The following is a 14,562-nucleotide window of genomic DNA, read 5'->3' on the forward strand; positions in this document are numbered from 1 at the left end:
CCGACAACTCAAAGTCCTCCTCATCCTCACCTGCAGTGACTTCATCTGACTGGTCTGAGTCACTCAGACAGTCACAATCCCGCCGCCGACAATCTCCCGTCCCGCGGAGGCTCCGCTCCACCACCGTTCGCGGTCGACGCTGCGCTCCGGGATACCTCCAGTCCTGACTGACTCCTGTCCTCCTGAGCTAGAGTGTAAGCAGACAGTTACAGTGACAGTGAGTGACACACAGCAGCACCGGGACCGACCGACTGTGGCCCCTGCGCAGCCAGAGCCAGGTGAGGAGCCGAGGATCAGATTGGGAGGGGGAGAGCGGCCTAGTCTAAGGCCCTAGTCCTGGTGTGGCGATTGGCTAAATATGTACTTTGTGCTGCACTGCTGCTGCTTACTGGCTGAGCTGACTGATATTGCTTGTAAGCTTAAAAGACTCCAATTATCTGTCTATATAACAGCCTGTTATATATTTATAGACAGATAATTGGAGTCTTTTAAGCTTTACAAGCAATATCAGCAGTCAGTCAGCTCAGCCAGTATAGCACAAAGTTCATATTTCGCCACACCAGGCCTAAGGCCTAGTAAGAAATATTATTCCAGAGGGGGTAAAGCTGAGTCTGACCGTGACCATACACTGTACACATTTTGCTTAGTGGGTGACCCAGCCCTGTAGGGCCATTTCCAATTCCACCTGACATTCTTTGATTGAGAAACCTAAGGAGTCTGACAGCAAATTGTTGGTCATGCACAGGTTGAATTCGATGCAGCCCAACAGGGGGGATTCCTCCATCTGTGCTGTTTTTTTGTGTTTTTTTTTGCACCCTGTAGTTATGTAGAATAATATAGTACAGTAATTTGCTGGGCAGGTGGAGGTGGAGTGTGATGAATTTGACGTAATTGCATTGTAGAATATAAAAAAAAAAAATCTCAGCTACTTTGCCGAGTAACTGGTTACTTTGCCAATAAAGTAACTGAGTCACTAACTCAATTACTTTTTCGGACAAGTAACTTGTAACTTTAACTAATTACTTTTTTCAAGGAAGATGAGCAACACTGTATATTTGTACATGTGGATCATATCCCCCCTTATTCTCCTCTTCTCAAAAGAGAATAAATTCAGTTCCTCTAATCTTTCCTCATAGCTGAGCTCCTCCATGCCTCTTATCAGTTTGGTTGCTCTTCTCTGCAATTTCTCCTGTTCCCCGATATCCTTTTTGAGAACTATTGTACACCATCACGGCTCGTTAAGACACAGTAGTGTTGTTTGTGAACCAAATTGGGCTTATATAATAATAAAACTTTAGTTTACATAACAGGATAAAACAAAGGAAAAAAGGACAATTAAGTGAGAGCTCGTCTAAAGAAAAACGGTTTTAGATTTGATTTGAATGAGTTAAGAGAAGATGACTCTCTGATGTTCTTTAGAAGTGAATTCCAGAGTTTGAGCACAGCAGAAGTAAGAGTGTAGGCGAGTAGGGGGACACACAGTAGACCAAAATTTGAGGAGTAGGGGTTAAGGGGGAAGGGGAGCAAGTTGATAAAAATCCAGACAGATAATGGGGTGCCAAGCCATGAAGAGCAAGAGGATCTTAACCACTTCAGCCCCGGAAGGATTTACCGCCTTAATAACCAGGCTATTTTATGCGATACAGTACTGCATCACTCTGACAATTGTGCGGCCATGCAACACTGTACCAAAACAAAATGGATGTCCTTTTGTTCCCCACAAATAGAACTCTGCTGTTTTTATCTTTTGCGCTATAAACAAAAAAAAAGCAGACAATTCTAAAAAAAAATACATTATTTACTTTTTGTTATAATATATAGCCCAAAAAATAAAATGTATCAGTTTAGGCTAATATGTATTCTGCTACATATTTTTGATTAAAAAAATTCAATAAGCGTATTTTGATTGGTTTGTGCAAAAGTTATTGCGTCTACAAAATAGGGGATCGATTTTGGGACTTCTTTTTCTACTGTTTTTTTTTTTAGCAGGACTGTGACATTATGGCAGACAAATCTGACCCTAAGTGACACTTTTTGGTGACCAGTGATACCAATACTGTGATCGGTGCTATAAAAATGCACTTATCACTGTATAAATACACTTGCAGGGAAGGGGTTACTGTGGGGGAAGTGGACTAACAGGAAGTAGAGAGAGATCGCTGTATCGGATCACTAGGAACAGCAGATCTCTCTCCTCCACTGTTAGAATGGGGATCTGCCTTGTTCACATTGGCAGATCCCCGTTCTGCCTGCGAGGAGCGGTTGTGGGTGTCCAGCGAACATAGAGTCCGCCGGACCTGCACGCTCGCCCCCGCCCATCCACACGATCACATGCATGGACCGACGTACGTCACTTCGCGCAGTCAAGCCGCCTTGCCGCAGTGCAAGTCTATGCAATACCTGACAGGTAGCCCATGCAAGGACTACAGAAAGGGGATAATATTGTCACTTGTACCAGACCTAGTGAGGATTCTGGAATTTTGTATATATTGTTGTTGACTGATCCACTATATTGTCAAAAGTATTGGGACACCTTCCTTTACATGATTCACATGAACTTTAATGGCATCCCAGTTTTAGTCCGTAGGGTTCAATATAGAGATGGACCTTGCTTTGTGCATTGATGCGCAGTCATGTTGGGACAACAAGGGGCCATCCCCAAACTGTTCCCAAATAGTAGGAAGCATGAAATTGTCCAAAATTTATTTGAATGCCGACGCCTTAAGAGTTCCCTTCATGTATCTAAGAGGCCAAGCCCACCCCTAAAAAACAAGCGCTCACCACATTTCCCCTCCACAAAATGATTTGGACCAGTACACAAAGCAAGGTCCATAAAAGGCATGGATGAGCGAGTCCTCCTCGTCTCTATATCCCATAGGGAGCAGGATACTTAGAATCCAACAAATGGCGCTTAAATAGAGACAAAGTCCATGTGCCAAGAGGAGAAAAATAATGGTCCAACAAATATGATCCATAAAACAGGCCTACGATCCCCCAAAGAGGTGAGATGATCCTGATGCCACTGGAATACAGTGCTCTCCATACAGCCCCCCTACTCCTGATACCATGCAATGTGCCTCCTACAGCTCTCTGGCTGGGGAGGGGAAAATCAAATTGATAAAAAAAATAAAAAAAAAATAATAATAATTAAATTAATAAAATAAAAAAGTAATTAAAAAGTTAAAAATACTTCCCCTTTATAGTCCCATCGTACGTGTTATATGTCACCATGCTTTGGTCGGACTGTTTTTTGCATGAACGTGTGTATGCAAGTCAGGCTGGAGAGGAATCATGTCGGGAAAAACGTTTGTACGAGGCATTAGGACTAAAATGTCATTTTAGTTTTAGACTTCTGCAATGGTTTTAGTTTTAGTCGTATTTAATATTTTTGGGGACTTTTCTTTTCAGAAAGACAATCTCTTCATGGTTAAAGACTATTTAACAGCTGCTCAACCACCATCTGGGATTGGCTAGGCCCTGATCAATATTCAGACCGGCGGTTTGAATTCTCCCTCCCTATGCTCTAGAACAGGGGTCTCCAAACTTTTTAAACAAAGGGCCACTTTATTGTCTTTTAGACTTTAGAAGGGCCGGATTGTGGCCAGCAGGGGCAGAAAATGTCACGGGCCCAACATCAGTGAGAATAAATATGACCACAGAGTTGGTGGTCAATAGGAGAATTCCCCCTATAAGTAGTAGTATGCCATCATTGGTATCCGTGGAAGATATAGTGTCCTATTGTTGGTGTCAGTGGGAGGAATAGTGCCTCATATGAGTGGAAGAAATTGTGCCCCAAGGGCCGCATCAAGGCTAGCAAAGGGCCACATGTGGCCCTCGGGCCGCAGTTTGGAGACCCCTGCTCTAGAAGTTACGTCAAGAGACAAAGGGAAGCAATCAAACTCCCAGCCTGTTAGACCCTGAAAAGACCAGGCAAACAATCTCTGGTACCTTGATTACAGAAATAGACAAAAAAAATAATAAAGTTTAGCTAACAGCCTAATCAGGAGGGTGCCATTTATATGCATTTGTGTTAAATACATAAGAAAATCACTTGTATAACAATTTTATATACACACACACGTAAAATAATTTTCCAACCACATGTAAGGTTTAAATTTTTCCAGCAATTTTGCAGTTCCAAAGCTTGAATTCTGCCCCCACTCTGGGTGGTGCCTGTACCCCTCACTTCCTGCCTGGTGAAATCTTTAACAGAGCCCCAGCTTTCTAACGGGAGTTCTAATCCTTCCCCACTCTTTCCAAAACTAGAAGAGAAAAGTATGTGGTTTGGCACGCAGTTTGGGGCCCATTCCCACTTGTGCCATTAGGAATTGCAGGCAGAATCTCTTCAATTCTACCCATGATCATCGGAGACTGTCGTGCGAGAATCGTGGCAAGACGCGTGTGTAAAAACACCTACCTTAAAGGGTCACTAAAGGAAAAAAAATTTTTTTGCTGAAATGACTGTTTACAGGGTATTGAGACATAAAAGTTAACTGATTCCTTTTAAAAATGATGACAAATAGATTAAATTCTATCATATAATGTGCCTCTAGTTTCACTTTCGCTTTTAAACTGGTTTCATGTTTATGTGAAGTAAAGAGACACACAGAACAAAAACAAACAAATCCAGGGCAGTGTTTTGTTTTTAAAATGAATCCGATTGGTTCTGAGGAGTTTTAGACACACAGCTTAGACCACAGTGAGAAGCTCCCATGAGAAATTTACTATGGAGCCAGAGAACCAGGAAGTGAGGATTTCAGCAAAGGATTACAGCTGCTTCAAAGCAAAAACGGACAATGAGGACAAGAAATCAAGACTGCTATAAGGTAAAGCAAGCTATTTAGCCCAAAAAATGTTTTTGTTTAGTGATCCTTTAAGGCTAGGTTCACACTGCTGCGAATTCAAAATCACGGTAAAATCGCGATTTTACGGCTGCGGTTTTGCCGCGATTTCGGCCGCGATTTAAGAGACATCTGTGCAGGGTTCAATGTAAATTGCGGCCCGAAATCCAGGAACTCTTTTTTGAAATCGGTGCAGCGCCGCAGATGCGGCGTCGCACCGATTAAGATGGTGCTATGCCGACAAATGTCGCCGATTTGAGATGCGATTTCACATGGCAAATCGCATCTCAATCGTACCCAGTGTGAACCTGGGCTAAAGCAAACCTGTGCTTTTCCCATGCAGGTAGGGTAGCCACTGATTGTCCCAAACAGGAAGCAGTTTTTTTTTTTTTTTTTTATACACAAATTCTTAATTCCAGTGCACAGTGTCATGTGTTTCCACAACTGCAAGCCCCATAATAATAGAGTGCAGAACATTCACATAAAAGCGATTATTGTGGCGAGTTAACAAACATTGCATTAAGGGCAGCTCATTATTTTATGGCCGACAACACACCATTACAACAGTGGAAAAAACATGCATGGTAATTTTTCAAAATACTATAAGCATTGTGCTCTACTGTACAATGCATTGCACATGCACAATGCTTCTGTGTAAATAGGCTTTCATTCAGTTTTAAAGCTCGTTTATTGCTACAAGCTCCACTACAAGATGCACATTACTTGTGAAAATCAACGTTAACCCTCAGCTGATAAGTGTAGTATGTGGACTTAAAAAAAAAATTGCAACTGCCTCCGAGGTGAGGTCTCATGCTCATAGGCACTCACACCTCTCTTTACATAAACTCCAATTGGCCTTTTTCTAAAATCATTTGTGCTCCCATGGCTCCCCCTAGTGGCAAAAAAGGGTTTCTTTACACTTATCCAGGTTTGGACACGTTTGAATAAGACGACATGTAGTGAACAGTTTGGATACATTTTTCAAATTTTTTCTAAACGGTTTACCAATTTGGATATCAAGTACTATTGCATGGAAGATGTAAGAATACTTCTTATTGTAAGTTTCTGTAATTGATTTTTATCTAAGGGTCTATAAACTCTTGTACTTTATGCACCCTTTCATAACAGCTAATCACAGATAATTATATATCAAAAAAAAAAAAACCCACACCGTTTATACCAGAGATACTTTATATACACTATGATTATTAAAAGTAGAACTCCAAGCAAACTTAAAAAAAAATTCAGATAGCGCAAGGGAGGGTTAAAACCCATTTTTTTTTTGGTTTGTTTTTGCCATTAGGAAGATTAACGTTCACTTCCTGTCCCAAAACAAAAAGTGAGAGGAAGTCCCTCCAATTTTAGGGAATTTCTTGGGGACCCCCAGGTCACCAGAACAAGGGATCCAATTGGAGGATTACTCCCATATTACTTTTCTGGGAACAACTCAAAATTTGGGTTGTTTTTTTAATTTCACTTTCGATAATAATGGTAAACAGGACAAAAAGAGGGTGACTCTCCCTAAAGGGGGTATGGTGATAAAAACCTAATACAGTAAAACCTTGGATTGTGAGCAACTTGGTCTAAAAAGAGTATTGCAAGACAGGCAACATTTTTTTTAATACATTTTTGACTTGATATACAAGCCGCTTCATGTCACAACCAAGTATAATAAAAAAAAAATAAGCAGCACCTCCATGTGTAGCAATATACAGTGATGAAAATAAGTATTTGAACACCCTGCTATTTTGCAAGTTCTCCCACTTGGAAATCATGGAGGGGTCTGAAATTGTTATCGTAGGTGCATGTCCACTGTGAGAGACATAATAAAAAAAAAAAAATCCAGAAATCACAATGTATGATTTTTTTAAACTATTTATTTGTATGATACAGCTGCAAATAAGTATTTGAACACCTGAGAAAAACAATGTTAATATTTGGTACATTAGCCTTTGTTTGCAATTACAGAGGTCAAACGTTTCTTGTAGTTTTTCACCAGGTTTGCACACACTGGAGGAGGGATTTTGGCCCACTCCTCCACACAGATCTTCTCTAGATCAGTCAGGTTTCTGGGCTGTCGCTGAGAAACACGGAGTTTGAGCTCCCTCCAAAGATTCTCTATTGGGTTTAGGTCTGGAGACTGGCTAGGCCACGCCAGAACCTTGATATGCTTCTTACAGAGCCAATCCTTGGTTATCCTGGCTGTGTGCTTCGGGTCATTGTCATGTTGGAAGACCCAGTCTCGACCCATCTTCAAAGCTCTAACTGAGGGAAGGAGGTTGTTGCCCAAAATCTCGCAATACATGGCCCCGGTCATCCTCTCCTTAATACAGTGCAGTCACCCTGTCCCATGTGCAGAAAAACACCCCCAAAGCATGATGCTACCACCCCCATGCTTCACAGTAGGGGTGGTGTTCTTGGGATGGTACTCATCATTCTTCTTCCTCCAAACACGGTTAGTGGAATTATGACCAAAAAGTTATATTTTGGTCTCATCTGACCACATGACTTTCTCCCATGACTCCGCTGGATCATCCAAATGGTCATTGGCAAACTTAAGACTGGCCTTGACATGTGCTGGTTTAAGCAGGGGAACCTTCCGTGCCATGCATGATTTCAAACCATGACGTCTTAGTGTATTACCAACAGTAACCTTGGAAACGGTGGTCCCAGGTCATTGACCAGCTCCTCCCGTGTAGTCCTGGGCTGATTTCTCACCTTTCTTAGGATCATTGAGACCCCACGAGGTGAGATTTTGCATGGAGCCCCAGTCCGAGGGAGATGGACAGTCATGTTTAACTTCTTCAATTTTCTAATGATTGCTCCAACAGTGGACCTTTTTTCACCAACTTGTTTTGCAATTTCCCTGTAGCCCTTTCCAGCCTTGTGGAGGTGTACAATTTTGTCTCTAGTGTCTTTGGACAGCTCTTTGGTCTTGGCCATGTTAGTAGTTGGATTCTTACTGATTGTATGGGGTGGACAGGTGTCTTTATGCAGCTAATGACCCCAAACAGGTGCATCTAATTTAGGATAATAAATGGAGTGGAGGTGGACATTTTAAAGGCAGACTAACAGGTCTTTGAGGGTCAGAATTCTAGCTGATAGACAGGTGTTCAAATACTTATTTGCAGCTGTATCATACAAATAAATAGTTAAAAAATCATAAATTGTGATTTCTGGGAAAAAATGTTTTGATTATGTCTCTCACAGTGGACATGCACCTACAATGACAATTTCAGACCCCTCCATGATTTCCAAGTGGGAGAACTTGCAAAATAGCAGGGTGTTCAAATACTTATTTTCCTCACTGTAGTTGCATTTAATGATGGTACAACATTTAGAAACTCGCATGCTTAAAAGAGGCATATCCAAGTATGCAGGCATCTAGGGTAAAGCTGTCCACATAGACCGTCCACCGCCATCGCTCCACGCCTCACTTTCAGATTGCTCTACTGCAGGGTAGTCTTTCCAGTCAAGATTGCAGACCAACAGCGGTGAAGGATAGTCGATATCAGCGATATGCAATTAGCGGACCTCCAGCTGTTGCAAAACTAAAAGTCCCATCATGCTTCTGTCTCTGGGTGTCATGCTTGTGGCTGTCAGAGTCATTCCTATGCCTCATGGGACTTGTAGTTCTGCAACAGCTGGAGGTCCGCCAATTGCATATCCCAGGTCTATGTGGACAGCTTTACCTCGGATGCCTGCATACTTAGATGTGCCTATTTTATATATACACACACACTTTGGATTACAAGCACGTTTCCAGAACGAATTATGCGCGCAAGCCAAGGTTCTGCTGTATTGTGTATGTTGCATAAAGTCGTCATCCCCCCCCCAGCCTTGAAGAGGTATTAAACCCAAACCAAAAATGGGATATATTACAGGTAATCATTAGATCTGGTGGCTGCATTAGTTTTATGTTTTTAAACCCCCTCCATTTGTTTTCACCTGGTGATCTGGCCAGTAACACACCTCTTGTAATAGAGTGCTTACACTCTGGATGAAGCAGCCGACACATTTGGACATCATCATCGTCAGTCTGGGGATACTAACAGAAGTCACACTGCAATAAATGGAAAGCGGTTTTCAGGCCTTATTTAAAAGCCATTTCTAGCTCAAAAATGCCTGAAAACCACCTCAGCGTGAAACTGGCCTAAGGTGGGTCTTATTGCTGATGGGAGGTGTGCAATAGGGTTGATATTCCTGGAAGTGGCTATAATGTGAAACATGACTCAACATTGCTGGAAGCATTTTTTGAGTACAAGGAGAGGAACAGAATATTTGTATAGCGCCATCAATTTACATGGCGCTTTACACATTTATATTGGGCATTCACATCTAATTGCCTTCAAGGAGCTTAAAAGCTAAAAAAGGTCCCAAACTCTTTCGTACACAGGGAATTTTTTTCTCAACCAACAGGTGCTGGAACTTAACCACGATCCCACAAAACCCCTCCCCCTACATACCCTCCAAATCACATCAAATAGTGGGTGTGATCAGTCAAATTTCATGACCAGTAGGAGGGGCATTAAATATTAGGATTGCATTACATACAGTGTGCAGAGTTCAGGGGGGTTGCACACAGTGCAGAGCTGTCACTTGTAAACACAGAAACTAGACGTCTGTGTTTACAATCGATTGGGGTGAGCAGGCGCCAAAGGGTTCGAGTCAGAGGTGGTGGAACAGAGTTCCACTTGGGGGGGGGGGGGTCAGCCCCGCATACACATACTAGGGCCAATTTAGACAGGAGCCATTTAACCTACCAGCATTGTCTTTGCAGTGTATGGAGCAAACCAGGTAGAGTACCAGGCAAAAAAAAACGCACAGGGAGATGCAAACTCCAGGCAGGTAGTGCTGTGGTTGGGATTCAAACCCGACAACCCCAGCGCTGCTAGGCATTAACAGTGTTAAACCCAAAACCAAGAATGCACTATATTGCAGCTTACCAGTTGTTAGAAGTGGTGGCTGCAGGCTTTTTTTGGTGATCTGGTCAGTAACACATCTCCTAGGATTAAAGTGCTCTCCTCTCTGTATGAAGCAGCATCTCTGAACAGTAGCAGTCTCACTCTGGGAGGAGGGGAGTGTTAAATGTACTAGCAGATTTAGATAAACCAACAAATTAAAGCCAAACACCAACACCATGTTGTAAAAAGCCAACCTAGCAGCCAATTACAGACAGTGGGAGAGTTTTACCAGGCTCTCCCGTGCGATCAGGGAGCCCAATATCCGCTGGGTTATTATAGAGCTGGCTGTGGACCAGGCGTATTTTGGACAGTAATTGGATGTGGGGCTGAAAGGATAGCTCAGAGACTAGCATTACACCTAGAACCTGGGCATGGGCCGATAGTTGTGCCATCCTGTTAGTAAACTAGCGTTACGCGAGGAGACGGATGGAGTGAGCTGAAGGGTAGAGATACATTTTGAGGTCATTGGAAGCCATCAGCTACAAGTAGACTCAGATATGACATGTTACTGGTTTTTCAGTCCAAATTTATTCTTAGTAATGTAAAAAAAGACACCACACACATTTACACACAAATTAAAAAAAAAAAAAAACGACACAAAGGAGTTGTGCAATTAGTGCAAATTTATCTTCGGCTCAACCTTTTCAGCTCATCCAGCTTTTCTCGTCTTCGCTCAGCACTGCGATCAAGTGTCTTTTGCAGGTTGCCATGGTATATCTCCAGTGCAGCTCTGAAATTTGCCACAACATCCTGAGGAAGCCAGTAAAAAGAAGATTAAAGATAAAACACAAAAACACAAACAGCCAATAGCAATGCAAGTGAGGTATGCAGCACACACCAATATAAGAAACATACAAGCAATTATTTCTTAAAAACCAAAGAAAACAAAGATAAAGCCATTACATACAGCAAACAGGCTCCCCACCAAGGCTGTTGGTTGGCTGTTATGCCATCGGTTTTTATCTAAACCATAATGAAAGCAGATGCATAGTCAGTTTACCTCCTTTACGTAAAAATTTGGTTTGGGACACACACACGAAAGGTGGTGGTGCAGTACCAATCCAAAGCACCGATTGTGGTCTTTCAGTAACCAATATTCCCCCCACTGTTGACTTGTTCTACAGTGAGTCTATATGGAGGTGGCCAGTTTGGTAGAGGCTGGGTTTTGCTTCCTCATGTGATAGGCTACAGCAGGAAGAACAGTAAGCAGCACAGTAGCGATATTAACTCTATGAAGACTATTAGGTCAGAGAGAGCAAGTCCTTACATCTCACACTTCCGATATACAGCTATGAGGCTGTAGGCACAGAAGTGCCTAGGCATGCCTCACAGCAGGAAGTGCAAAGCTATTTTTCAGAGCAAGACAAAATACACAATTCACATCTCCAAAAAGGGGGAGATTTATTAAAACTGGGGCACACAGAATCTGGTACAGCTGTGCATGGTAGCCAGCTTCTACCTGTAGCTTGTTTAAGCTTTGACAATTAGCCCCCGTTCACAGTGGCACGATTTAAATCAGAGCTTATTGCCAGCAATAGGAACGTCCCAATCGGTGCGGCACCGCACCGATTTTCAAAAGTAGTTCCTGCACTACTTTTGGTTACTTTGGGGGCGATTTCAATAGAAATATGTGCATGAACCCATACAGATGCCTTTTAAGTTTAGATGAACTCCCACGATTTCAAAGCTGTGTTCGTTGTGAACGAGGGATAAAACCTGAAAGCCGATTAGCTACTATGCACAGCTGCACCAGATTCTCCCCTTAAAATGTTTTGCTTTAACATTGGAGTTCAGGTCAACTTCAAAGTCCAAATCAGGGCATTGAGAGAGGAAAAAAAAAAAAAAAAAACACATACACACACACAAACTTATAGTCTATGGCCCCTTTCACACGGGCGGACCGCTCAGGTCCCCGTCAGTTTATTTGGCGGACCTGAACGGGCGCTCCATACAAGTCTATGGAGCGTCAGTTGAGATCTGACAGATCCGTCCCCGTGTGGAAGGGGCTTAATAAGCAGTAATTTATTCCTCGCCCCAGCAATCTTCCTCTGCAGTTCTAACCGGTCCCCAAAGCCTCTTCTCTAAAGGTGCTCTGGCAGAGGGTTGCACTCTTGATGTCATCGTATAAAATGCAGAAGCAATAATCCTGAATTTGATGTGAAGAGAGGGCCTGCGCACAACCTGAAGCACCAGACAGAAGAATTCCAGCATTGGGAGGAGTCTGGAATAAGGCCCCTTTCAGACTGGGGCGGGAGCCGCGGTGGCGGTATATTGGCGCTATACCGTTGGATTCGCCGCGGGAGTCGGCCGCTAGCGGTGCGGTATTAACACCTGCTAGCGGCCGATAAAGGGTTAATACCGCCCGCAATGCGCCTCTGCAGAGGCGTATTGCTGCGGTTCCCATTGTTTTAAATGGGAAGGAGCGGTATACACGCCGCTCCAAAGATGCTGCTGACAGGATTTTTTTTTTTTTTGTCTCTGGCCAGCGCATCGCCTCAGTGTGAAAGCCCTCGGGCTTTCACATTGAGTATGCAGTGCAGGAGTTTTTCCAGGCGGTATAGCAGCGCTATTTTTAGCACTGTACCGCCTGAAAAACTCCTCAGTGTGAAAGGGGTCTAAGGCATTCCTCCCTTTTCCTCTACCCAGCCTAGGCAATTTTTGAAATTAAATAAAAACAAACTCTTACAGTGGGGGGGCGCATAGCATCGGTTTGATGCTACATCTGTCCCCCGCTGGCTCCAACACTGAGAACAGTGCGAACACAGCCGATTGCTCGGTTCTCACAGCCCCATGTCCAGAGAGCTGGTGACTCTCAATCACCAGCTCTCTATTCTCCCCCCACCACTATCACTGGAGCGCTGGGCTGTGGAAGTGGCTGGCTCAGGCTCTTAGAAATACTGCTGCCCTGCAAAAAAAAATTACAAGAATGGTGATGACCTCACAGGGAGCGCTAAAGGCCATTTCCAATACAGGAACGAGGTATTCTCGCTGGGACATGAATGAATGAATGAATGAAAAAAAAAAAAAAGAAAAAAAAAGAAAGGTCTTTTAGGATTACTTGCCACTGGATTCAGTGAATCTCTGTGATAACTATAGATGGTGTGCTTGAAGCCACCAACAAGAATGTCTAAAGGTTTAGAATGAGATTCATCCAGGAGAGGAGGATAGCAGTAATTTCAGAGGTTTAAAAAGGAAAACTATAATGAAAATCATGTTCTCATTATCTGTGTTCCCCTTAAGAAGCCTCAGTCAGCATTTGGCAAGAACTCCAACTTCCCTGCTCCTGTCATATTTCCCACAGGCACTCTTGTTTACCTCATGTCACTTTAGAACCTGAATGGCTCTTATGTACAGCTTGATGAGCCGCTTCCCTCAGTGTTCACTTTCTATAGCACAGCAAGCTTTCTCACTGTTATTAACAGTTTAAGATTTCATTAAGCTGTTCATTTATATTTGAGATGGCAAATAGGTTTCTTAAATATGCTGCAGGCTCAAGACTATTTATTAAGGTTATCCCATATCAATGACACCAGGATCGTCTGGCTCCAGCTAGGTCGTGTTTATCATTCATGAACTGCTAGCTAATAAGTAGATGTATTGAAAAGCTGGTAGTAATGATAGAAATTATGCAGTGCTACAAATCAAGGTCCTCTGTTCCAGCTTGCACCTTCCTCCTCTTTTACACCTACACATGTTGTCTGGAAGAGGCAGGCTAGATAGGAAAAAGTTAGATATTCTCCTATTTAACCTCTTCCATACAGGGCAGTTATACACACTTCCATACCAGGCCTATCCTGGCACTTCTCTCCTACATGTACAAATCATAATTTTTTTGCTAGAAAATTACGCAGAACCCCCAAACATTATATATGTTTTTTTAGCAGACACCCTAGGGAATAAAACGACGGTCATTGAAACCTTTTATCTTGCACGGTATTTGCGCAATAATTTTTCAAACGCCTTTTTTTTGGAAAAAAATTGTTTCATGAATTAAAAAAATAAAAAAAAACAGTAAAGTTAGCCCAATTTTTTTGTAAAATAGGAAAGATGATGTTACACCGAGTAAATAGATACCTAACATGTCACGCTTTAAAATTGCGCACACTCATGGAATGGCGCCAAACTTCGGTACTTAAAAATCTCCATAGGCAACGATTTGAAAATTTTTACAGGTTACCAGATTAGATTTACAGAGGAGGTCTAGTGCTAAAATTGTTGCTGGCACTCTAACGCACGCGGCGATACCTCACATGTGGTTTAAACGGCGTTTACATATGTCGGCGGGACTTGCGTGTGCGTTCGCTTCTGCGCGCAAGCTTCCCGGGGACAGGGGCGTTAAAAAAATACATTTTATTTCTTTTTTTTTATATATTTATTTCTTTTTTTACACTTTTTTTTAAATTTTTTTTTTTTTTGATCACTTTTATTCCTATTACAAGGAATGTAAACATCCCTTGTAATAGGAATGTGTGTGACAGGTACTCTTTATGGAGAGATGCGGGGTCAATAAGACCCCACATCTCTCCTCCAGGCTGGAAAGCATGAAATCGGTGAAAAAAAATTCACCGATCTCATGCTTACTGTTGCTTAGCAGCCGCAATCGCGGCTTTGTTTACTTACGGGGACCCGGGCGTGACGTCATCACATCGCGCCCGGGTCCTCCGACGGTCATAGAGATGACTGGTGACCATCTGGTCACCAGTCATCTCTATGCTTCCTGCGAGCGCCGGACGATTCGTTCTCCGGGCCCCCGATGG

The 14,562-nt window shown here is 42.8% G+C and overlaps 1 protein-coding gene across 1 annotated transcript in view; it reads right to left on the bottom strand.

The window, feature by feature from the left end:
• Window positions 1–10,410: 10,410 nt before the first annotated feature.
• The window catches only part of NUF2 (NUF2 component of NDC80 kinetochore complex), a 30,882-nt gene continuing 26,730 nt past the window's right edge, over window positions 10,411–14,562 (bottom strand). The window contains exon 14 of the mRNA XM_040360166.1: window positions 10,411–10,555. Coding sequence (XP_040216100.1) covers window positions 10,430–10,555 — 126 coding nt within the window. The 3' untranslated portion in view covers window positions 10,411–10,429. The remainder of the gene's footprint in view (window positions 10,556–14,562) is intronic.

Source organism: Rana temporaria, chromosome 7 (assembly GCF_905171775.1).
Source record: "Rana temporaria chromosome 7, aRanTem1.1, whole genome shotgun sequence".
NCBI lineage: Eukaryota > Metazoa > Chordata > Amphibia > Anura > Ranidae > Rana > Rana temporaria.